Genomic DNA, 24894 nt, shown 5'->3' with positions numbered 1-24894 from the left:
AAAAGCCTCATGAGAGCAATCTGCATAATTATTTCATGAGAACTTAGTTCTGCTGGGAAAAGGCTGGAAGGTCTGGCCCAGAGAGGTGGCTGAGCCAGGAGGGTGATGGCATGAGCCCATCAGCAGTGGCTACCTGCTAGCAAGACTTTTTTGGGACCAGCAAAGCTCAGCTGTGTTTCTCCCCTTGCTCCTTTCAGGACAGGCACATAGACCAGAGGAAGGAGCCACGGTGGGACTGGTTTTCAGTCCCCCACAGGCATGCTGGCATCAGAGGAACAGTCAGCAGTGGGAAACTTTATAATGAAGTCATGCCGGCGTGGTTAGCTCACTAACGACTTGTGTACATCACCGCTGCCCCAAAGCAGCGTCTTCGGCAAGCAGCGGGAGCTTTCCCCTGGCAGCAGCAGGCTCCATGTCAGGTCTTTGGTGGCTGTGTCCAGTGGGATATGGGGAAAGGGCTGTCGGTGACATCGGGGGCTGCACCAGCCTGTGTGCCAGCTATGCAGGGCTTGATCCCGCCAAGCAGCCATCCCTCCTGCGAGGAAGGGTTACCAGATCTCCCGGGACCAGGCACTGTGGTCAGTGCCACAGCTCTGCTGCCTTGGCTCACACCGTCTCGCCCTCTGCTCCACGTTTCTCCTCCTGTAGTGTGGACAGGGGTTTACAAGGAGAGGTTCCCCAGACAGGCTGCATCCTGCACCCTCTCTGTGGGTAGCACTTCGGGGCCTGCTGCTGCACGGACGGCTGCCCTTCGCTGCATCTGACTTCAATATAAAGTTCCACTTCAGGTTTTTTGGTGGGTTTTCTCCTGCTTATTCTTTGCTTAAATAAGAGGTGTGAATTCATACATTGTTAACAACAGCGTAACAGCCGGATGAGACGGTATCAGGAGATTCTCAAAATAACAGAGACATTAGTCTTCTAACCAAAATAAACAATTTCTCATCCAGTGGATGGCAGAAGCAGAAACAGGATCAGATCAGCTATTATAGAGCTGGCAAATAAACAGAAAAAAGACCAGCAGATCCCACCGGCAGCAGGGTCAGGCATGGAGGAGACCTTCTTGAGCCCCAGTAAAAGCAATTACATCCGAATCACCCGCACAGATAAAGTCAAGATTAGAAATGCCAAAGTTTCCGGTTCCTAAACACATCCCGAGATGGATGTGTTGTCAGATGGACCCAAATGTGGTCTATGACTGGGTGAGCCGAAGTGGGTTGTACAGGATTTTGGGTGCCCTTTCAGCAAGGGTCTACTGAACATACTCCAGGTCTGTTCCTGCACTCTCGGCAAGGCACAGCACCCACGAGATTCAGTATGAATATTGCTGGTGCTTTCATGGACCGTGCTCAAGCCTGCCCCGTAGCCGGAGGCAGATTCTGCAGGTGAAGAGACAGCACAGCCTTATTCCCCTCTTTTGGAGAGCAGACCCCTCTGTTGCATATTCTGTGCTGGCTTCATTGTCAATGAGAGCTTTGCACATGAAAGGACCACAAAAGTGAGGTCACTCTGGCCTCGGGTTTCAAGCCCACTGCAGCTTTCATCGATCCCAGCTGGAGCAGGCAGCATGCAATGCCCCTGGGAGCCAGGACTCCTGGGCTCTGTCTACAGATGACTCTCCTCGACCTTCTGTTTGAGATCGCTATCTTGGCCTGTTCATCCATGAAGTGGAAATAATGCTACAGGCAGGGAAGGGTGTACTCACACCAAACACTTATGCATCTAATTTTAGGTTAAGATATGAGGTTAGACAGAAAGGTTCCTCCATAAGATGATCCACAGTCCATGGACAATTTAGGTGCCCTGGCTCATCTGATGGGGAGGATTCTTTCTCCCACTGGCAGTGTAAGAAGACAAAGCTCCCAATTCTGGCACTTAACAGTCTCCTAACAAAGAGTCTATGAACACCTCTCTGTTACCTAGATCAAAAAGATACTGGGCTTTTTACATCATTACTGCAATAATAATTTAAATCTTGAGATGCAATGCAAAAAGTGTCAGCTGTGAGTATGCAACAGGGGTCTGCAGCAAATCCCAGAGGAGAGCCCTCCCTGGATAAATGCCCCCTCTTCCAAGCCAGGGGCGGTCTGCAGGAACTTGGCATTTCTAAAGAAAAACGTCAAGGCACCCTGGAGAGGGAAAGAGAGGCCAGCACAGAAGGAAATACCTGGTAGCACCGTCAGCCAAGCAGAGTGATGTGAGAACCCAATAGAATTCCCTGCGAGACAAGTATATTCCCCAGCATCCTCAAAAGTAACATTTCGCAAGTACAGAATCTCTAGCTCCTTATCCGTTGTGTTAACACCTGCCGTCTACGGGGAAAAAAAACACACACATATAGAAAGAGGGAAAACAGAGAATAAGCCACATTCCCAGCAAGTGTGAGGACACCACAGGCAAATTTCAAAAGCAGATTAAGGTGGGTTGGTTTGTTTTTTTCCAATGGCCCATCTGCCACATTTATTTATTCATTCCCCTCTGCAACCTGTAGTCAAAAGCAAAAAAAAGTTCCCTTCACCAGGTTCTTACTCTGTCCCACTAAAGAAGCATGCAAGCAAAAGCATCCAAATGAAAAATTGCCCCCACAATATGACTGACTTTGGGTTAGTAGGGTGAGTACAGGGGTGGGGAAAGAAAGATGGTAAAAGAGGAGAGGAAAGACAGAAAGAAAGGAGAAAGGAGGGGAGATGTAGTGGGGAAAGACTCAAGTGCTGATCAGAGGAACATACAAACATTTTGGTTCATTAGTTCATCAAAAAATACAGAATTCTACAATTTTTTAGAATTTTTTCAGAGTGGGCATCTCAAAGCCATATATTGATTACACAGCCCTCGATACTGTAGTATAACTCTGGCCGATAACAAGAAGCTACCTGTAAGGAACCTTCCTGCAGTGACACTGAGCAACACAGCAGCCAAACTCTCTAGGCTGGAGTCAAACCCCAGAGCCCAGGAGATTGCTGCTGCTCTCTATTTAACATGTTTGCTTGCATGAGCCAATGTTGATATTTATTTCTCCATTACTTCTCCAAGGGATAGAACCGATTATAACAGTTTTATGGGTGAAAATCTTGAAACAGCTTGGTTTTCCAGAGCTTTGAATGTCACAGGTCATTAACATGCAATTCTGTTATCAGCACTCAATTGTAAGGAAGGGAAAGGAATAAAAGCGTGAAGAGTTGATAGCAGAATTTGACAGTCATTTTATTGTGGGAATTTTTCCATGGCAATTGCTGTATAGGCGTTACATTCTTGTAAAAAAAAAAAATTAGCAAGAAAATAAGATAAAGCCATTCAGCGTCAGTTGACAGGGTATAATACAAAATGAATAGTAATTTTAATCACTAGCTTCTTAAAAATGTTATAGCTCATTCTTGCAGTTGCCAGGGCCTTGGGACAGAGTCTGTGGTTTACCTGGTTTTGGTTTGCGAATGTGGAGCCAAAATGGTTTTTCGGCTATGCCTACGAAATTGTTGGCTCTACACAGATATTCTCCTTCATCTTGTTCTGTCACATTGAACAGATTTAGGTTAGCATCGGCTTCAGCGTTTTTACTGATCCAAGACTGCAGGAATAGACAGAAACCTGAACTTCAGTAAACCAAACAATACCTCCATCGCACCTACATTAGCTAGAATCGACTGTTCATGGCTATTTTCTTTTTGGCTGTGGCAACATCCCCGGCTCACCCTGCGGTGAGAGACCTAACCCAGGACCTGGGCGAAGAAGAGAAGTTGCATTCGGCCCCCAAACCACGTGCAAGTGAACGCCCTTCCCTTCACTAGCGGCACACATGCGATTTCTTTTTTAAAACAGACCAATTTCCCACTTCTCCATCTGACAGCAGTCAAAGGCCCTACAGTTTCTTAATAACTCTGCAGACAGGAGCACCAGAGAAAGGGCTTAAGCAGAGATTTGTGTTTGCAACCCAGCTCAGCAAATACTGTTTCAATTATCAGATTCCAAAATAGAATTTGGAAACAAAATATAAGCAGTGGCAGTCTGAAACTCGCTGCTGACTTTGCCTTTCAGAAATTAGCTGTAATTTTTTCCACTGCTTATAGGAGCCTCTTCTTTACTAAATAAAGTGGTGCATATAAATCAAACAAACTTCAGACTCTTAAGCAAGGGTTTTATTTCTCTTCTTCCACGTTGCCACAACAGCACATCAGTTTTTTCCCTAAACAGTTGTTTTTATTTTGGTTGAAAATGCACAACTGTTTTGGGTGGCCTCAGAATTAGCCTAGGGAAAGTCTAGAAAAAATATCAGCTCCAGCTCTGGAAATGAAAATAAAACAATTGCTCTTCTCACTTTTGGTCTTATGCTCTCCAGCCCAGTCTCGGTACCTTCGATTTCAAGGCCTGATCCTGCCAATATGACTTGCAGCCCATTAAAATCAACAGGGCTGCCAGATCTGATAGGTTATTAGGAACTGAACCCAGAGCTGGCATCAGAGAGGAGCCCCAATGTCCATGTCTGATGACAAACACCACTGGTTTTGACCTGATCTCATCTCTAAGGCTTACGTGCTGGCAAGTTTGTCTGTCCCGACTAGTGGGGAAATGTGCCTGCCTGCTGTTGCTGCCTTGTTTATAATTAAACCGGGCATGTTTCAATGCAGAACATACAATTTAGCCTCGGACAAAGCTTGGGCACAGTGTTGCCAGCCCCCCCTCCGTAACTGGAATGCATTTAGTGCTCTTCTGCAAAGAAAAAGGGGTTTCCTTTGATCACAAATTAGCCCAGGCTTTCAGGAACTGATGCAGGTCATGGCTTGGTTTTGTCAGGCTGTTTCAAAAATGGGTTGAAAGTACAGCATTCAATTTATCCATCTGGACTGGGGTGGATTTTGCCCCCCCATTTAGATGTGAGGGGGGAATTTCATGTGCTGGGCACCTCTCCTTCCCCCTTGCTGCAATGGAGACCAGGATACTCCCCGTATATAAACTGCCCCATAGCAGCTCCTACGCTCCACAAAATCTCCTGAAAGCAGGAGGGAAGGGCGGGCTGATAAAAAAGCCTTATCTCCCGGCAGGCACCACAGCACTGGGCAGGAGAGAGCCTTTTCTAAAGCAGCTGTGGGCAGGGAAGGGCAGTTAACAGCACCCTGCTCCAGCAGCGTGGCCAGGATGCTGGGTCAAAGCAACAGCACTGTGTGGCACGAGGGGAACGAGCCTATAAAGCCAACGGACTGGCCCCAAGACGACAGTGAGATCATTTTATCAGATCTTTATTTTTAAAAAACAAGCACATACACATTAAAAAAAAAAAATCCCTGCAAAGCTGGGCCTGACACAGCTCCACAGAGGCCCAGTACTGGTGCACAAAAGATGCATCCCAAAATGGAAATGCTCCATGCCCCAGTGCTGATGCTGGCATTAATACAATTCAAAGCATTCCTGATTAACCAGAAGTAGTAAATAGACGTGTGCTGGTCCTATTCAGCAAAAAAATAAAACCAAACAAAACTTGTGCTTTCAAACGCCTGCCTGTGCTCCCCTTCGAGGAATGCAGAGCCTTTGCCGTCCACAGAAGAGAAGGTATTTGGCAATTCTAATTACCTAGCCACCCCGGTGCCGCTCCAACTTAATTTTAAAACACTATTTATACGGACTATTTATATGTTCTTTGCCACAGCAAAATGGGAGCTTGTGCTTGTGACACAAGGCACTGTTCACAGTGGCTCTGCAAACTTCCAAAAGGTAGCACTTTATCCCATGGGGACCACACACGGAGCTCGGAGACTATACTAGATGGCATGTGACACAGCCAGCTATTCAGAGCTTGGTACTGGGCTGTGAAACCAGGGGGAAATTCAAATATGCATAATTCAAACACATTTGGAGAGACATTGAGAAAATAAAAACTTTTATCAACTCGCGAGAAGTGCGTGTTGCCAATCCTGAAGAACTCTCTCCAACCATTTCTTCCAACCAATCTGTTATTTCAATCTGTGTAATTATTTCCAGGGTCTCTGGCTTTTATTATCATGTATCTGGCTGAGTTACAGTTTTGTAGATGCTGTCTGGTAAGTGGGTTTTTTTTAAAACTTCATACAAAGAGAAGAAGGGTGTGTGCAGCAGGATGTGCATGGGGAATATCCATGCACAGGACTACCTCAGCTTGAAACTGTAGGCACAAAATCTGCTTTCAGCTATAACTGCAGAGCCAGGAAAACTCCACTTGGCCCTATATATTTTAATAAACATCAACACAGGATGCCTTTAATTATTAAAGGAAAAAAAAAAAAGATATTTTAAAAGTCCAATGTGCTTTTCACTCTCTATTCTCTACTTTTTATATTTACATAGGTTGAGGGGAAACCAGACCCACTGGCTTTGTTCTGGCTGTAATCTGGAAGTTCCCTTTCAAGAAAGCATTTTAGCAAAGTAAAGGCTTTCTAAGTGAGTTTTTGCTCAGTAAGAAAAAGGCTTTCCTGAGCACGGATAATAGCAATGTTCACAAACGTTAGCGGCTGGAACAAGACTATCTTGGCTCTCAGGTGCTGGTATTTCAGTATTATTTAGTGTGTGCACGCTGCAGTGTGTTTACTTGGAAAAGAATGTGTTTTAGTTGGGAGCCTTTTATTTTAATAAGCCCCGAAAATACCTCTATTGAAGCTGTAAAAAAAGGTTATTTTTACAATTTTAGGTCAAATGCAATCTGACAGCTTCTCTTTTTATTATGCTGCATTTCTCACAGTTGCCTCAGCTCTTACAACTACTTTGCTTATCTGTGCCACTACAGTAGTTGTGTTATCTCTGGCAAACAGAAGAGTCTGGAACATCGACTTTAGGACATTTTTGCTGTACCCCCTCCAAAAAGCAGAGTACTCCACTGTGCGGGCTTAAAGGAAAGAACAATCCCAACAGTTGTCCTTGGCTTTTTTCTTATAGACACAAAACAATTACAGAAAATGAGACCTCGAGCTCCCAAGAATCTGATTTAAATAATGATTACCCTTCTAGGAACTGTGGCATTGAACATATTCTGCTGGGAGTTTCTGCTTTGCATCGCACTGCTAGTCTAGGGCTTACTTACAAACATGTAAATTAAGTTTATGGCTTCCATTGATGGCGAGCACCTTTACTCAGTGCTGAGCTCTCTTGCCATGAGTACGGCAGTGGGTTTCTTTGAGGAGCATCCCCACAATACAGCTACCATCTCTGTAACACCGAGACCAAGGCAGAGGAAGGACTGCCCTGAGGGTGAGAAGAAGGAGCGTGTACCAACCTTCAGCACAGTGACATAGGGCGTCCCATCAGGTCCATATTTGCTGCCATTGACTTCCACGTGTTTCAGCCACTGGATGTGAGGCTGGGCATCGCTGTAGACCTTGCAGTGAAACTCCACATTGCTCCCTACCACCACGGTCTGGTTGGCAGGGAGCCCTGCTTGCAGGATTGGTCGGTGGGGTGACCTTTCTGAAAAACAGAAAAGAGAGGGAAATCCTAATTTACTTGTCCTTCTTCCAGCAAGGATTTTCCTCTGAACCCTTCATCCTCCTGGCTTTTCAGCAGAAAGGGTGCAGACTGGGATTGTCCCCCCAGGTGTCCTGGCCACTGCTCTACCCAGCGCTTCTCAAGCCAAACAGGGAAGAAACACTGGGAATGGAAGAGGAATCTCAGCGCTGCCATTCCTTCTCTGGCCCCTCTGTAGACCAGCTGAGTAATCTATTGATCACAGATCTGAGGCTGAAATGTTGGCCAAAAGGAAGCTTGTTGTTGGTTTTAGAAGACACATGATCCAGCACTTTGGGAAAGAAACCAAGCTCCTGCTTCCCACATCCCATCATGCACCTGTTCAAAGTCACCACAGATCAGCTGTTGAGGGAAAACAGTGAAATCTCACCTAATACATCAAGCTGGTACGTGTGCCTAATGTTGCCATATTTGTTCTCCACAACACAGGTGTAATTTCCTCGATCTGACGGCACAACACTCTCCATCACCAAGCTCCACTGCTGGTGTCGCAACTAGAAGAAGAAATCAAACCATCAAGCTTGTGGTCAAGTGCCATCATCACCAGACTACTCAAATCAGTGAACAATCAGTGAGCTTCTACACACTTGGCCAGCATGAATGGACCCCAGAGTAGGCCTGAACATCACAAGGACCCATTTCAAGGGTCATTAAAGGCTTAATGTGAAAAGGAATTAAGACCAATGCAGGAACCGTGCAACACAATGTAACACGCTGAGATTGCAACAGGGACTTGTAGATACTTCCACAATAATAACAACAATGAAACCAGCTGACAGCTGAATGTGGCACCTCTCATTAGAATAACGGCTTCAGAAGACACCAGCTAAGATAACTCCGATCCGCTGGTCCCCTCTGCCAGACCACTCTGGTCCAGAGACTGTCACCTCAAAATATTGCACTCTCATCTGCAGATCTTTACCAACTGCTACATCTAACCCATGAGATGACTATAAACAATAAAAATCATACTTCTTACCCCATCTATAACATATTTTAAAGATGTGTGCTATGGAGGCAACAGGTCATGGCACTCGTCTGAACAGAAATGGGTGTCTACAACTGAGTTAGTCCCCTAAATTCCCTGTAAAAAACAGGAGAAGACATGCCCAAGTCTGGTCCCTAGGATGCCTGGTCAGCCCTTCTCTTTTGGCACCAAGTTTTATACTAGTTGGTTTTCTGGATGTGGCTCATGTCCAGAGTTGTTGGTTGTTCAGTAGCAGAAGGGAAAGCACAACCCATGTCTCCACCTTGACCTGCTGCCCTGTGATCCCAGCTAGAACGTTTGTTTCTGATGAGTATAAAGGAAATAACGGATATGGAAAGCAAATCTTGAATTAATACAGAAAGCAACCAACAGTAACAAAGATGACTTCAGGATGCATAGCGTATGAAAGCTCTCCAAATCTCTGCATATTAATTTGATGCCTTCTGCTGCCCTGAGCAGAACATTTAACTTTATTAAACATTTTGAAGGTGATGCCAAGGACACAGAAGCAGGAGATTACAATAATGCTGGGCTACAGAATGTCAAGGGCTGATGGAAAAAACAAGGGCATAATTGCTCCTGGAGGTTTCTTGCTGCAGCAGGTGAACTCAAATATGAAGTCATTTAACCTCTTTTGCTACACATAAATTGCATCCACATGCTCTCCTTTAAAGGGCCAAGTTGCAATTAAAGCCAGAATTTTGCAGAGAAGGTTTAAAGTCATAGGACTAGACAGCTTAGTTGCAAGATAAGCAAGCAAAAGTCATTTTTACAAAGTTTTGTAGATCTCTGCAGCCCTGACAACAGCACTGCTGAGCACCCCACTTTTCAGAGACCGTTGAATATAGCATTTCCTTTCATTTCAGGTTATAGGTAATAGGAGGCTGTGGCTAAACAGTCTGTACAGAAATCTCAGTTGCTGCAGATGTCTGGTCAGGTCTGACTGCACCCTCTGCCCACCCAGGACAGCACAGATGGAGCTCAACGCAGAACCAACATCACACCTTTTGTAAAGCAACATCCCACCTGGTGCATCTCTGTAACTGTGTGGCAATTACAGGGTAAAAGGAGCTCTGAGAACAGAGAGCCTGGACCCTGAGTTTGCAGCTGAACATACCAGACCGTCAAGGAAGTTTCAATGCAAATTTGTGGCTGCTCAGTGGCTCATTTCCATACTGGCTTGTCTCATAGTTGTGTCTAAAGACTTCTTTTAATCCACTTTTTAGCATTGCAAAGCATTTGCGTCTGGAACCCCTAGGAGCTACTCCAAGGAAGTGGGGCTCCAGATACATGGATGACTCCCTAGTCTGACCTGTATTACAAAATCAGGTCCAAATTAAGTGTTTTACTTAGGACGCACTTTCAAAGACACTTTTATGACACTTTCAAAGAATTTCTCTTTGTCAGGTTTGTGACAGGGACTTTGGACTCTGAACAGAGAGGAGAACCTGGGGGGCACAGACTCATGGGGCAGAACTTGTTTGGAAACTCTTCTAGAAGCAACAAGATAGGTTTTTGTAGGTTGAGACTGGCGTTTAGATTTAAAGGATAATAAAAAGGGACGTTCCCAAGTTAGGATAGTCGCCGCACTCGATAAAACACTAGAAACATGAAGTGACTTAGTGCAGGCATTAGTCAAGTGGGTGAGATACTGGAAATCCCTCTAGTTTATTTGGTGTTGTCATTCTTGGCTCCTCGTGAAACAAACATTTGCAGACACACTTGGAACCTCATTCCGTGTTTGCCAGACTGGTATGCAAGTTAGTGCAATGGTCTGGGGAAGGGATAATCCTCTATCTCCCCTCCCCTCAATCTTCCCTTCTAGGGTCATTTAACACACACAGGCTTACGATATTAGAGATTCCAACAAGGATTTAACCATTAATGCTCTTTGGGAAATTTCATATGATAAGTCATATGAATTTCTCTTCTTTACCAGTTAAGGATGAACTGTAACAAAACTAGGTTAGCCTGCACTTCATGTTTTCAACACTCACCCTTCTCTCTTGCAGGCTTTACACCGGGCAATCACATGGGATCTAAATGCCATTTGCAAGAGGCGGAAGTGGAAGAGTGGTCAGCTTTCATCTGCTGACCACAGGCCTTTCACAATCAACATTTAAACTCTTCCACACACTGAAAACAAATGAGAACATTCCCAGCTCAAGGATTTCTGGGTTAAGACCAGATCTCGAGATGAGTAAGCCAACCAAACTCTGCCAGATCTGGATCTTGCCTCTTCTTTTCAAGCTGCCTAATCCTGTTTTGAAGTTGTAACAGGGAATTTAAATCTTAAATACATGAGATACCGAGCAGGTTTTCAATCTCTTTTTCTGGTTCAAATCTCAGCTGATATCTATCAGTATATTTATACTGGATGAGATTTACATTAGACTACTTACCTCTAACCGCGGCTCAAGAGCAGAAGCAAGCAAATAAGGGAAGGAAAATTACAGAGAAAGATGTCTTTATATCAAGAAAGGGACAAAGCACTACACCTAGACAGAGAGTTTAAACCAATCTTGCTGTAATTGGCCTGACATTGCCTTCAATAGCTCTTTTAAGCATTGGCTTGTTGCTGGAAGGTGCCCCTAGAGAAACAAAGCACAGCGATGCCAAAGACTCACTACCGTGTTGCAGAGGATGAAACGTGTCAATTTAAACTCAAGGATAGATTAAAACCACTGGGAAGTGGGTAGGGGAATTGCTTTCAGCTTTAGATTTTATTCTGCAAGCATAATTTAGTGCAGCTGATGTCACATAGTTTTGTAAAAAGCCGTTTGAATGGCGCACGCAAGCCTGAAAACATTTCATGATGATCCTTACAGCCTGCAATTAGTAAAAGATGCTTGTGCTTTGTGAATGTTATCTGCCGAAAGGCTGTTTACCCACAGGAGTTGCTTCCCCACTTCTTTTCCCTCCTTAATGTTTCAGAAGATCCAAACCTGAGCGTGTCCTCAGCCTCGTCCAGGCTGGAGCAGGGACAGGACTGAGGAGGGAGCTTCAAAGGCTTCACTGAAGCAATCACAAAAGGCTCTTTCAGGAATGGGTCTGAGCTAACAGGAAAGAAACAGCCCAAAACTGCAGGGAGGGAAGACTTCTTTGAATCCTCTTCTGGTTTCTGGAGCCCGGCACGCTTTGCATGCCTAGCCCCCTTTCAAAACACTACAGATGTGGTAGGCATCAGCACAGAGCTATTCAGGGTACTGATGAAGGCGCCTTCCTAAAAATCACCTTCTCTCCTTAGCAGTAGCCCAGGGATGTGCCAGGGCTGGCAGAGTGCAGTCAAAAATCGCTGCTCAGGAGTCCTTCCTGCTACGCTGATCTTGTTATAATCAGCTGCTGCCAGCTTTATTCTCCCCAGATAAAACCAGAAAGGAGTCTGACTGTGACCTCAAGGGGACAAAGTGAAATCAGAGAAGAGCTGATTTTCCTGTTAAAATCCTGCCATAATTCGTCATATACAGTAGCACAGAAACTTCCGGCTAATTAAATCGTTGGAGTGCAGTGGGTTTTTGTGTCCCTCAGCTGTACCTATAAACGCAAGCCAGAGCATTTTCCAGAACACCTTATGGTAGAAAGGAAGGAGGGAGAAGAAAGCAGCCAAGGAGCAGATGCTATTACTCTGGCTACAAGGGAATCCAACACTTGACCGAGGGTCAGTGATTTATACCACAAGAATGTTAATGACCACCAGCACGACAGTCCAGCTCTTTGGTGAGGTCCTTTCTACACCTTCAAAGGATGCAGTCCGTTTTCCTTGAAAGCTGGGAGTAGCTCCGGCTCAGTCTAACACGTCTCAACGCACTGGGCTGATCTCCAGAAATTAGGACAGAAGTTTCTGCTCCTGCTTTCTCATCACTGTCCGCAACACAACCATAAACCCAGCCTCATTTTTACCTACTCCCTGAAAGACCACTGTAGACAAACCCAGAGGGAATTAGCCCTCAATTCCAAGGGAAAGCAGCACTTTTTAATACTTTGGTGTCGAGCAATTGCTAAGGCTGCAAGAAACACCCCCATTCCCACGCAGTTGGGATTGTGATACCAATGTCAATCACTGTGAAATACAATTTTCTACAGTTGGTAGAAAACTCCTGACAAAAACAGAGATTCAAAGCAAGGCCTTACCTTGATGCCCCCAATCCTATGCTCTCCTTTGAACTCCTTGCCATTTTTCAGCCAGTAGATGGAAGGAGTTGGGTTTCCACCTGCCGGACATCGGAAGCGAACGGTGTTGGCGGCAGGAACTGCCAGCAGTTTCTTCTCCATCTTATCTGGCCGGGTCCAGAAAGGGACACCTGAGAAAGGAAAGACCAAGTTTAACAGGCCCATTTCTGCCGCAGAGGATATCAGCTGGTGAGCAGATGCATTTGAGGAGGCTTTGGCATGTGCGGAGTGACAGTTAAATTGCTACCTGCTGCAGTTAAGATAAATGACACAGAAATGCTTTCCAGCTAAATGACTCTCATAGACGTAGACAGGGTGTTTGCATTTTAGGTTTGTGATGAAAGGTTCATGACCAGGTTCTCGTCTCGGTAATGCCGGTATAAATCTAGAGTAGCTGCTTTTAAATCAACAGGGAGAGTTATCCCAGATCAGGATGAGAATCTGGCCTCAGCATGTAAAAAGATACAGATGTACCTTCGGGACAATAGTAGCCAAGAAGCATGAACAGCAGAAAGATGTTGGAACTGTAAAAAAATGTTGATGGGCCAGCAAGGAACAGAGAAAAAGTGTTAGCTGAGTGCACTGGAAAATTTTGCTTCTCAGTGAGCACAAATGTAGTGTAGCCTCCTTAAGGGAAGGAAAGGAAAAAAAAGCCAGTGCCAAACTGGTTTATCATGTTTATGTTCTTTAAGCACAAGTGATTTTAGTTTTAAAGATTCATGTTACCTTTGAACAGGGATAAGTTTTAAAACACCAGTGTTAGCATGAGATACTTTTTATAATCTGCCTCAAGTACAGCAATGTTTCTTGGCTGTGTTACAAACATTACATATTAACTCCAAATTAAGGCAGCAGCAGCAGCAAACTCATTATACCGGGAAGAAAGAAAGAGAAAGTTTTTAAAAAAAGCCTCCCAAGCTTTCATTTCTGCTTAAGGAAACACTGCAGAGCTGCACGTGAGGTGTTTCCCCCGCCATGCTGGGGGCCACATCCAGCCCCTCAGCTCCATGCTCCACACCGAGGCTGAAGTGAGATGGGGACAGACAGTGTTTGGGCTGCAAAATAGCCAAGAGGAGGCCAAGGAGTGTAACCGGCATCTCCTCCAGATGGGAAGGAAGCACCCACAGACACAGAGTACCCAAACCCACCGGTCGCAGAGACCTGTGTGCTTCTGGCCAAGACAAACTGAAGGTGCTGGTCCTTCAAGAACCGCCTTGGAGAACACGATGGCTGCCAAAGCTGTCGGGAAAGCATCGCTGCTGGCCTCTCCCGCAGCGGTGACGATGCTCAGAAACACCACAGAGCATCACAGCCCCACTTCAGTGCTACTCTGAAGCCTGTGCATTCCCTTCCCCTTAATGACAAGGGTGTACAAAGTTTTCCCTCTTGTTGCATCCCTCTGAGATGCACCCGAGCTGCTCCCTTTCTCCAGCACTCCCCGATGTACTTAGCCCTGACGTGTTTGGCTCCACAAGACCCATCCCACTGCAATTCCAGGTAAGTCAGTGATGACCCCACCTTGGTCTAAGTCCCCAGTGTCCCCCACGCAGGCTCCCTGCTGCATTTCAGCTCCAAGGATTTTGCAGGCAAGGTCACATAGCTCAGCCAAGGCAATCCATGCAACCACCCATTTTTAGTACCTGCTAACACTCTCCACATGGTCCCCTCTCCCCGTGGCTCCTTGTGAAGCCCACCTGGCCGTGAGGAACTGGATGTCAGGAGCTACATCCAGGAGGCCCTCCATTTGCTGGAGACGGCCCCACCGGGTGCGTTGCTCTCATGTCTCATCTGCTTTCACACCTCTGCAGCCGAACGGCTGGATGTAGGTGCCTCAGTAATGCCGTCCCAGTGAGGGAAATCCAATACTGAGGGCTTGCATCTGCCCTCAGACTGCCTTGCACAATGCGCCGCGATGCCTATCAGAGTCAGCTCCACATATCAGAGGGATCTGGTGCTCACCCATGCCGCGTACGCCTCATTTTTTAAACAACAAAACTGCTTAAGGCCCTTTTCTTGCCGGGATGGCACCAGAGCAGGAGTACAGCTGGCAGAAACAAAAGCAAAAGGAGGAATCCCTTCAATTCCCGTGCTCCTGCAAAATCCCGGCTACGAACTTTGCTGTAAACACATGGCACATCCAGGAGAGGCCTCAAATGCTATGTGATAACGTGGGCTAAAGCGGGACATCATGTAGCCATCTACCTTCCAACATCTGCGCTTAGAAAAACGGTAGAACTGTGCAAAAAGGGGGAATATTCCAAAAAATGTTAGAAGAGTGGGTGCAACCCCTAAAGGAAGAGCTTGATGGTAAAGGAAGACGCTGCTATCGCACGCATAGGAAGGGCAGAAACCAAGCAAAAGCTGGGCAAAAGCCCAGGCAGCAGCAGGGGGGTGAATCTGGAGGACAGTTGGGGTGGTGGGAAGGCTGAAGAGGAAGGAGCTGCAGAAACCATGTTGGGAGACATCTGGTCCCTGGTTTCTGAAGCACGGGCTATTTTCTGGCCGAACGCTTCCTTTTGGCAACGCACTCTGATTTCCCGGGGACTTTACAGGAGGTTAACGGGGCTACGGGGGAGAGTTCAGGGAAAGGCCAGGCACGGATGGAAAAGTCCACCTTCGCCGCCGCTAAGAAGGGCAGCCGAATAACCTGCTGTTTGTTGTTTGATTAACGTATCTGCCTACAATAAATCCCATTTTATGGTGTCTGTGACACTCACCCGGGCATGGGGGTGTAACTAGATCGCACGGCCGCCCCACCAGGACCGGGCTCCTCCTTGTGCTGTGCTTTTGGGGCGTTTTCCCCTTTCCACACTAGCTGCGTGTGCTGCCGGGTGATGTTTCACCATGTTCTCTCACTCAAAAGATGAGTTTGAATCTCACAGGAGACCTATCAACCTACTGGCTGCAAATTTTGCCACTGAAGCCAAGGGGGATTTTGCCATTGGACATCAGAGAGGAGCAAGATGGGGCCCAGGAAAGTTTCCAGCTGGGGATATTCTCCATATGGAGCAAAGGCAGGATCCGCTCCTCCCTCCTGCAATTAGACGTGGCTTCTTCCCCGAGTGCCTCCCCTCCGTTTGGGTGCTCTTCCATGCGATTCGGGGCTCGCCAGGACTGGGCACCCCTGGATTAACGTGCCAAAATTCAAACCACCAGGGCATCACTCTCAAGTCAAACTGGAACTGGAAGAAAGTGTCTACGCATTGAAAACAGTGCCTTTGCTCTCACTCGCAGGAGCAGCGAACAAAACATCGCTGCTTTCGGTTTGCTGTGCCTCCAGAGTCCTTTCATTACCACTTTTTAAGGGGGTGAAAATGTTGCTAACTCTTCTTTTCAAGCAAAGCTTGCAAAGTTCCAGAGCGAGAAAGGAGGGAGGATGAAAGACAGGAAAAATTTCTAGACCCGCTCTCTCTAAATTAATTACGAGCAATGATTTTGCATGTGCAGGTGTGAAAAAAAAAGGGACCCACAAACATTATCACCAGCCCTTTCCCATCATCAAACACTAAGCCCGACGGTCCATTTTGTTCGTCAAAGACAGCGGCCACCCATCCGACTGGAATGACCAATTAAAAAAACCCGAGAGCGATACTTGGAATAATTAATACAGCCGAGCGCTCATTTAGCAATTAGGAGCTGCCACAAAATTCTGCGGCAGACAGAATCAACCCTAATTGTGTAATTTCCCCAGCTGATGCCTCCGAGTACACAGCCAGATTTAATTGGAGATTATAGGGGCTCTTTGAAGGTGCTGGGGCTACACAGCGGGGGCTCCAAACAAACAGATACAGAGGGGTAGGGAGCACTGGGGCAGAAGAGCAGTGTGTGAAAAGGGAGTTTTGTTTTTGTTTCAGGGCCAGGAAAAACAGCTGTAGAGAACAGGGGTATTGGAAAGCCTCTTTTTGCAAAGGCAGATCACCGTTTGTGACAAGGCTGCAACAAACAAGCCGCTGATTTGAAGCTGCTGAAGTTCCTCTTTCTTCTTTTCTGCTGCCCATCCTGCCCCATTTCTGTACTGCCCTTAGGAGAGGATGCTTAAAGGAGGGTGCGCAGAGCAGGACACTCCACGTGGAGGGCCTGTCTCCGTGCTCTCCAAGAGTTTTTGCACCAAATATTCTTTTATTTTAGGACATACTTCCTCTTGTTCTCTTGCTTTGGTATTTCCAGCTCCTGTCGTTCAACCACTTTGGGTCAAAACCCTAAAATTAACAAGATTGGCTTCAAACTCATGACGCTATTGGAATCAGGTCTCCAAGCTCTTCTCTATAAATATGAGGATAAGAAACTCTTGAACACCACAATTAAGCCAGAAAATTAACTTATCATCACCAGGGGCCAGGAGACGAGGTTTTTATTCAGTGATGTGCAATTTGGCAACATGCAATGAGCCAGTCCTGGATGGATTACCTCCCCCTAAATATGAGTAACTATCAGTTATCTTTTTCTTTTGCATGCAAGCGTGTTTATTGACTTCACTCCTCTAACTACTGACCATGGCTATGTCTGATGGCCAAGCAGGGGCTCATACACCTCATTAGTAGGGTATCTTTTTGCCACAAGAGATGGAGGACACAGGTCTTTGGGCTGTCCATAGGACATGGCACTGGCTACACCCACGTCTTGGCCTGCCTGGGATGGTCCTGCAGCCCCTGTCCCCAGTGGGATGTCCCAGTGGTGGTGGTGCCAGGGTTAACAACATGGCTCCCCAGACTCAAGAGAAGATCTGTGAAGGTTAAGCGGAGGGTTTGACGTCAAACAAAACACCATAAAGCACATCCACATCACGACACACCATGAAGTTTCACTGTGCTGGCACATTAAGCTAATCAACCGTTTTTAAAGCAGAAGAGAATCCAAGTTTTTATAACGAGACCTTTAAGCAAAGCCAGTCATTACCTTCGGGTCTAAAAAAAGAGACAGCCTTGAAGTCAAGAAGACCCAGAATACAGGCTATAAATACATGTGGCGAAACGTGTGTTTTCGTTTTCAGTGAAGAAAGACGTGTCTTTCTGTACCATAAACCAGCTGATGTTTTGTGATACCTGTTGCTAAGAGATGGAGTTTACTACAAACCACATTAAAAAAAGCACAGAACGATTAATTGTGCTCATCAGAAGCTGCTCTGCAGTAGGAACAAATCCTGACCAAACCTGACCCGCCCTATGCCTCTACCAGGCTTCAGCAGGCATCAGGAGCCCTGAGCACCTCTGCAAAGGTTCTCGTCACCTCGCAGGATCCTGCCCTTAATTAGAAGCTATGAGAAAACCACTAACTGCTGCTGATGGGTCGCCTGGCACCGTAACTCACCATTGCTGTCCACATACTGCCCGACACAGTGGTATGAATTTATTACAGTGGTAGACCTGTTTTAAAGAGTCCTGCATGTCCAACGCTATGGGCAGGAGAAATTTTCCAGTCATGTTGAACTTCTGCCAATGTACATAGCTGATTGGGAGTTCAAATGCAAGACATTTATTTATTAAAAACACATACACACAGGCAGCTCGCTTTGCAGAAATATAAAGAGCATAATGAAACACAACACTATCGCCTCTGAACCATGTAATGATCCTGATTAATGCTATTGCACTTAAAGAAACAAGCACTGGGATTGAAAGAGATTCAGAGTAAAAGCACCGAGAGGCTCCGTTCTGGGGCTCCCTTCCCCACGTGAGTGAACAAAAAGCCAGTAAAGCCAAAGGGGTTGCTCCCGCTTACGGCATCAGTACATTTGGCCCTTGGCTAGCGTAAATTTTGTGCTCTGACTCCAGCCAAGATGCTAGTAAGGACCAGAACCAAAACAGCTGAAAATAAAGCAGGCCAAGGTTTGCAATGGTATAAAACTGGTGTAACATCAGTGTAGTAAAAAAAAAATATAAGTGGGTTTGTCTGGATTTACATGCAAGGAGAATTTGTAACTCTAGCTCATCAAGCTAGCATAGATTTGCAGAATCAAGCCTCCAAAAAAAAAATTACGCTACTGCTGCTGTAGGATATTATAGCAGCGATACCACTCTGGCAGCTATTTCTAAATTTTTAGATAAACATCATCATGGTACCATCCTAAGGTCACTGATTTCAACACGGAGAAATAGCTGCCGTCCAACCAGGCGAACATCCGGATGAGCTGCTCTGCCTGGGAGCCACATCTCTTTGAAAGAAAAGGCTTCTGTATCCCAGAAAAACAAATTACCTGTATCTTCTGACTCATCGTCATCATCTTCATCATCACCCGACGAAGGGGAATCTAGGAGGAAAAGGAGAAAGAAGTGAAGCAGAAAGAGGATGGCACGCGGGGACACCACATTGAATGAGGCTGTTGGTGCCACAGTGGGCTCCAGCGAGGGAGGACATCCAAGTGATGGGTCACCCTTCCCTGCAGCTCCACCAGCCCGTCCCTCCCACGCTGCTGGGCCAGGGACAACTGGCCAGAAGCTTTCTGAACTGGGAGAGAGGTGTCATGAGTTTGCCAGTGCTCTGCCCCCAGAGAACAGGGTCCAATGCCAAATACTTCTCCCTGTGTGAAGTGCTCTTCTCCTCATAAATACAAAAGCAATTCCAAAAGGGGAAGTTTCTTTTTGCAGAACAAGCTCTCCCCCGCTTTTTTTCCCTCCAGCATTCACTCTGAAGACTTTTTATTTCACCAAGTCTCAAAATGACAGGTCAGCATTTCTAATTCACTTTCCCTGCATTTTTCTTTTAACTCAATACACCCCTGCCACGTCTCCCCTCGTTAACTCCTTGCTCAACCACTCAAGAGCAAAGCTTTTAAAACTTCCCCTTGCAATCAAACCTCTCTCTCGATCGACATTTTGATGGCTACTCTGTGAACCAGTTCCCTTTGGTTATATTCCTCCTACAGAGGCACCTCGAGGCTGTAACTGAATACAGGTTAACAGGTGGGAATTTTCCATCTGTATCTCTCCAAAACATCCTGAACTGTTTCTCTTAATGTGGTCTAACATCTCACCTTCTCCAAGCTGTCTACAATGAAGTCTCAGTCCCTCTTCCCCCCACCAAACGACTACTGTAAATGTAAATCCCATTACAAAACAGCAGCTTAGTGTTTCATTTAGTTTACACGACTGAGTACAATTCAGTGTTGGGAAATTTAGCATCACTGACTTCATATAATCTCCAGGAGTTTCTTTTTTAAATAAAGGCAAAATGCTAACAACTCAGTAGCCGTTATATTCTGAGACAGCGGTAAAAGAACGTGGCCTTAAACACTAGAAAATAGGAAACTTCATGAGTGTTCAACATGTGGCCAGAAATATAAAGCACTACTTTAGACCAAGCCAGGCAGAACCTCCTTCATTTCAAGATGCACTTGAGTTTTCTGCCATTCTCTGACCAGCTCAGTGGAGGTAAAAATGGAAAAAAAAAAGGAAAAAAGAGGGGAAAAAAAAGGAAGGGAAAAAAAAAGGTAAGAGAAAGGTAACAACAAATACTACCTCTCTGCAGAATCTGGAAGGACTTTCCAGACACATTCACCATCTACAGGAGCAAGTAACACAGGAATTGTCTCCCTGCTTTAGACTGCAGTGGTGCATCGCGCTTTGCACCTTCTCTTTGGCAAAGTCTCAAGGAAGACTTCAAACACGTACCTAACTGCAAATCCACAGTTGAGGTCCTGCTGGCAGCAGAACTAGGGAAATGCCACGGGGCTTGCTGAAAGTGAAGTGGATGTTTAGGTGTTTTGGCTGAACCAGCAGGTTTACTCAAGTCCCAGCGAAGGCAGGAACCGAGCCAAATACCCACCAGCATCGACAGAGAAACCAGCACATTCTCAGCCCTGAACTCTCAGATTTGGTTACCCATATATTAACATGTGATTATAGTTTACTTCTCGTTTCCAATGAACCAATCGTGACCAGAGGAGCAGAATCAATTTTTAAACCAATTAAAAAACATTTTCACAAGATTGAGGGAAGAGTCTTTGACCTTGCTTGTGTTTCAGATGAGAGATGCAGCTTAGGTTTTAAGACCAAATATCCCATGTTCAGAGCTACTGCCCTATTCAGGTTACTAAAACATCACATTTTTGAAAAGATGACTAAAAATTTGTAAGCTATTTTTTAATCATTTACTAAAATAGCAACCCTTTTCAGAAGTTGACGAGTATTGGCATCAGCAAGAACTGCTAGATGCTATTCTCAAAAGGGTTTTAATTATGAAAGGAAAGGGGCTTAATTTTTTTAGTCACCTGTTTTGAAGAGCTTAGTCTTGGGTATTTTGAAAGCTCTTTTCGCTGGTACCAGTCTGCAGTCCGTCCTCGTCACAGGGGTGCTGCTCAGCCACTAAATCCAAAGGCTGTTCTGTGTATGAAATGATTGCAGAAATGGAGCTTCTGCCAACAGGGCTGGAGATCAGTTTGGGCATGCAGCCTCTATTTGTGATCCTCTTCAAGTGCTCAGGTTTTAAGAGGACAGTACGTTTCTTTTTGTAAACTAGCAAAACACTCAAGCCCATGTCTGTCAAGGGAGGCATTTTAAAGAGATCAAACCCTGCTATTAACCAACCTGGTTTTCAACCCTGAAATGCAGCTCCGGCATTTCCTTGCTCTACCTTCAGCATCAAGCTTCTCACTGTGCACACTGAGAGTCGCTGCAGAAGAGCCAATTTGTTGCAGACTCAAAACTCATGGCCCCACGTAGGAAAATCCTGATATGCTCCTAGAATCTGGAAGCACCTCTCAAAATGGGACTTACATGTATATCAGCTATTCTGAATATACCTAGCCTAGTTTTGCTCACTTAAGAATACAGATCAGAGCAATTCCAGTTTGTTAGTACAAATTTGAACCAGTTTAACGCAGAGAACAACTCCAGCCGTGAACATTAGATATCCACATATACACCCGACCAGATACCGGAGCTAATCGCTGGCGTTACCTTTAAGAAGTGGGAACACAAACCACAAATCTCTGATAACAATCGCATCTCCGCAGTGCCACGCTGAGTGATCAATACTAATTATGAAGAAATATCTGAGCATACGAGAGGCGCCACTATTGCCACATAAAGCAGGGCTTCAAAGTTTAAAACAAGTGCTGCTGACAGCTAAAATGGAGACTCCCACATTACCAGCACTTTGGTGGTAATGACAGTGGGCTAATAGAATCAAAGACTCATAATGCTGTCAGAAAGCAGGTTCAGGTTACTCGCTTGTTCTTAAGCTGTTATTAGCTATTATTAGAGAAGAGGAAAAACACAGGGGCTTAAACTTTTTAAAAGCAGAGGATTATCAGCCCTTCCACTATTAAAAACAATTTCTCACTTTACGAACTTTTGGGGCTGGCAGCTGTTTCATTTGAGCGTGTAACCAGCTGCCCTCTTCTGCCTCCCTGCTGCCCCTTGAACTCAAAAGCATTTTAATGTCACTTAAAAAAAAAAAGAGTAACGTTTCTAACAACCTGCAGTTCCTTGGATAGTTCCAATAATCGTACCTAGTTAAAGAAAGCCTTTCAAGGGCCAAATACTTCTTTAACCATTTAATTGATATGACCTTGAAGCATTCACAGCAATCTCCAGTAACGTTCAATGAAAAGCAGATGTTGGTGAAGGCTTGCTGAAACGAGCTTTTATTCTCACGATGGTTTGATTCTCTCACTTAAACATCCTATTTCTGGCACAAGAAAGCTCTTTATGGAGTGGATGTGATTTACAATCACAAACATCTCTGTGTTTGGTTTTCAGACAGAGCCCCTTACTTTTTGAGGGAACTCAACTTTTGGAGGCAAGGACCTACTGTTCAGGGATGCTTGAAAAAGCTCCAACAGTGCAAGGGCAAAGGAAAGTTTTCAAAACCTTAGATCCACAAGGGGTTAATTCTTCTGAAAATTCAGGCTTTTAATCTGTGTGATCAGGAGGCTTTCTATCTGCTCACAGTCATGAGTATTCATCTACCAGTGCAGCAGCCTGAAATCATGGAGATGATCTTAGTGTCAGCGGTTAGCTATCTGGGAACAGCAGATTTTTCTGGCACTCTCTGTTCAGTGATCCAGGCTTGGACAGCTTGTAGCTGTTCTGTCCTACTGTCCTAATCGCGGAAAATATGGCCAAGCAAATGACAGCATGTGCTTTGCTAACACAGCACTTATTTGCAACATATGAATCCCAGTAAGTACCTTTGATGAAGCACATATTTGAGATATACGTAGTTACAAATAAGCTACTTCCTAAACAAACTAGTAATTTGTGATAACTGGGATGGAGGGAAAAGATTTATCAGCTACAACGGGAAAAGAGTTTTCAGAAACCTCCAGCTTTTACATGCAATTTTGCCACTGATTTGTCACATAAAGTGGAAGAAGTCACTTAACCTCGCTGAGCCATAGTTCACTCACTCACAAAAGACTTCAAAGGCACACGTAGCATTGCATCTATTTGAGTGTTAAGGGGGATTTGGGGTTTAATCTGACTAGCACTGTTTCTAAGTCTCCCTCAGTATTAACAGCAAGCTTTAACATTTGGTATGGACACACAAGCATTCCTCGATTGGTTTGTTTTGTCAGTCTAATCACTACCAGGAGTTACCAGGGAGGTAGAGACCTACCAAGTACGGATGAACACCGCAAAGCACCAGCTGTGCTGAACATGTGAAGGCGCAAAAATTAAAAAAAAACCAAAAACCAAAACCAAACGAGACAGCTGTATTTCTGCACGTACCTGTAACTCTGACTGTAAAGTTTCCCAGGACCTCGTTGGAATGCCTTGGCTTGCAACTGTACAGCCCCGAGTCATCATATGACACATTGATTATCTTCAACAGTTTTTGTCCAATATGAGTTCTGTTGGTAGGTGCAATCCCGATACCATCTTTAAACCAGAAAACAGACACAGAAGAGCCTTGGGTGTTACAGGAAAGTTCAATGGTATCTCCACTTCCAAACACCAACTCTTCCAGAAAGGCGGTCTCGCTCCTCAAGTATTCTGCAAAGGGAGAAAGAAATGGAAATGAGTAAACAAGAGCAGGTGTCAGAGAACGAAAGAGCATTTTAAAAAGAAACATTGTCTTATATTTGCCCTACTAATGCTTCCATGTGCCCAGAGCTCCTCCTTGCCAGAGGTAAGCCTTGCCTGCCCCAGGCAGGTAGTAATGCAGAAAGACAGCTGTGCACACTACGGTCACGTCTCTGGCTGATCTACAAGGATGGCTTCAACCCCCTAGGGACCAAAACATGGCCACCCCACCAGGCGCATCACAAACAGCATGGACCTCTACGTAGGGCCACTGCAACACCCAATGTTGCATGGAGGGGCGATCCAGCAGAAAAATGTGCGTGCTGAAAAGTTCGCAGTTCAGTCTCTGGATCTCAATTTCTTTATTCCTGTGACTCTGTCCACAACCCCTGCAAGACCCAGCAAGGAGGGGATACAAGCAGCAGAAATGGAGATAAACCAAATTTCTCAGGTGACTCCGGGTGGCCCGAAGGCAACCTCTGTGGGCTGAATGAAACGAGGGAAAAGGCTGGACAGAAGACGCAGGCTGGAATAGCTACAATAAATGAACCCACCACTAGCTCCCTGCTGGAGTTACTCTCTGTGCAACAAAGAAGCGCAGAACCAAAGACTGAGCATGAAAGCGGAAATCCCTATTTCTTCAGTCTATCTACCAGCTGTGGCGGTTTGTTCCACGAGTGATGACAGTGAACCCTGCCACGGGCTGGAGAATTTTGTTTTACCATAGGATAATGACATAAGGAAAGGTTCAAGCTCAGAAGTCTCCCCATGGAGGAACATGAGGCATGTTGAAAGTGTGGTTCTCTGATGGTCCTCAGGCTCATTTTAGCGACATATAAACTCACTCTTGACATTGAATAGCTTATTCATCCTGTACACCAGTTTAACAAGGAAGAATTAGCCCTCCACAGCTGCTCTCAACCCAGCTACATCAACAGCAAGACTGCCATTCTCCCCCACCTTATCTATGCTAACCAACATTTTCACTTGGCATTGCCCTATCTCTATCTTCTGGCTTACACCAGCTCTGAGACTGTACGCTCCACCAGGCATAAGAGTCTTCTTGGTTTTGTACAATACATGTCACGGGGGATCCTATTCCACAACAATGACATTTCGGTGCTATGATTGCATAATTAGCAAGTAACAAGTAATTCAAAACAGATTGGTCTGAACCTAATCCTATGATCCAAACCCAGGTGGCCTGAGTTGATCTCCGATAGTAATCAGATATGGATAGAGATCCTAATTTTGCAGCTTAGGCATATTCATAGATTACAATTTGACTGT

At 45.4% G+C, this 24894-nt stretch overlaps 1 protein-coding gene across 1 annotated transcript in view; it reads right to left on the bottom strand.

Moving 5' to 3' along the window:
- FGFR3 (fibroblast growth factor receptor 3) overlaps window positions 1-24894 on the bottom strand; it is a 57307-nt gene that overhangs the window by 11555 nt on the left and 20858 nt on the right. The window contains exons 2-7 of the mRNA XM_050895480.1: window positions 23311-23574; window positions 18834-18887; window positions 12602-12771; window positions 7853-7976; window positions 7235-7425; window positions 2168-2312 (exon numbers count right to left, since the gene is read on the bottom strand). Coding sequence (XP_050751437.1) covers window positions 2168-2312; window positions 7235-7425; window positions 7853-7976; window positions 12602-12771; window positions 18834-18887; window positions 23311-23574 — 948 coding nt within the window. The remainder of the gene's footprint in view (window positions 1-2167; window positions 2313-7234; window positions 7426-7852; window positions 7977-12601; window positions 12772-18833; window positions 18888-23310; window positions 23575-24894) is intronic.

Source organism: Gymnogyps californianus, chromosome 4, assembly GCF_018139145.2.
Source record: "Gymnogyps californianus isolate 813 chromosome 4, ASM1813914v2, whole genome shotgun sequence".
NCBI classification, from domain to species: domain Eukaryota; kingdom Metazoa; phylum Chordata; class Aves; order Accipitriformes; family Cathartidae; genus Gymnogyps; species Gymnogyps californianus.
This window is presented reverse-complemented; position numbering and strand designations above follow the sequence as displayed.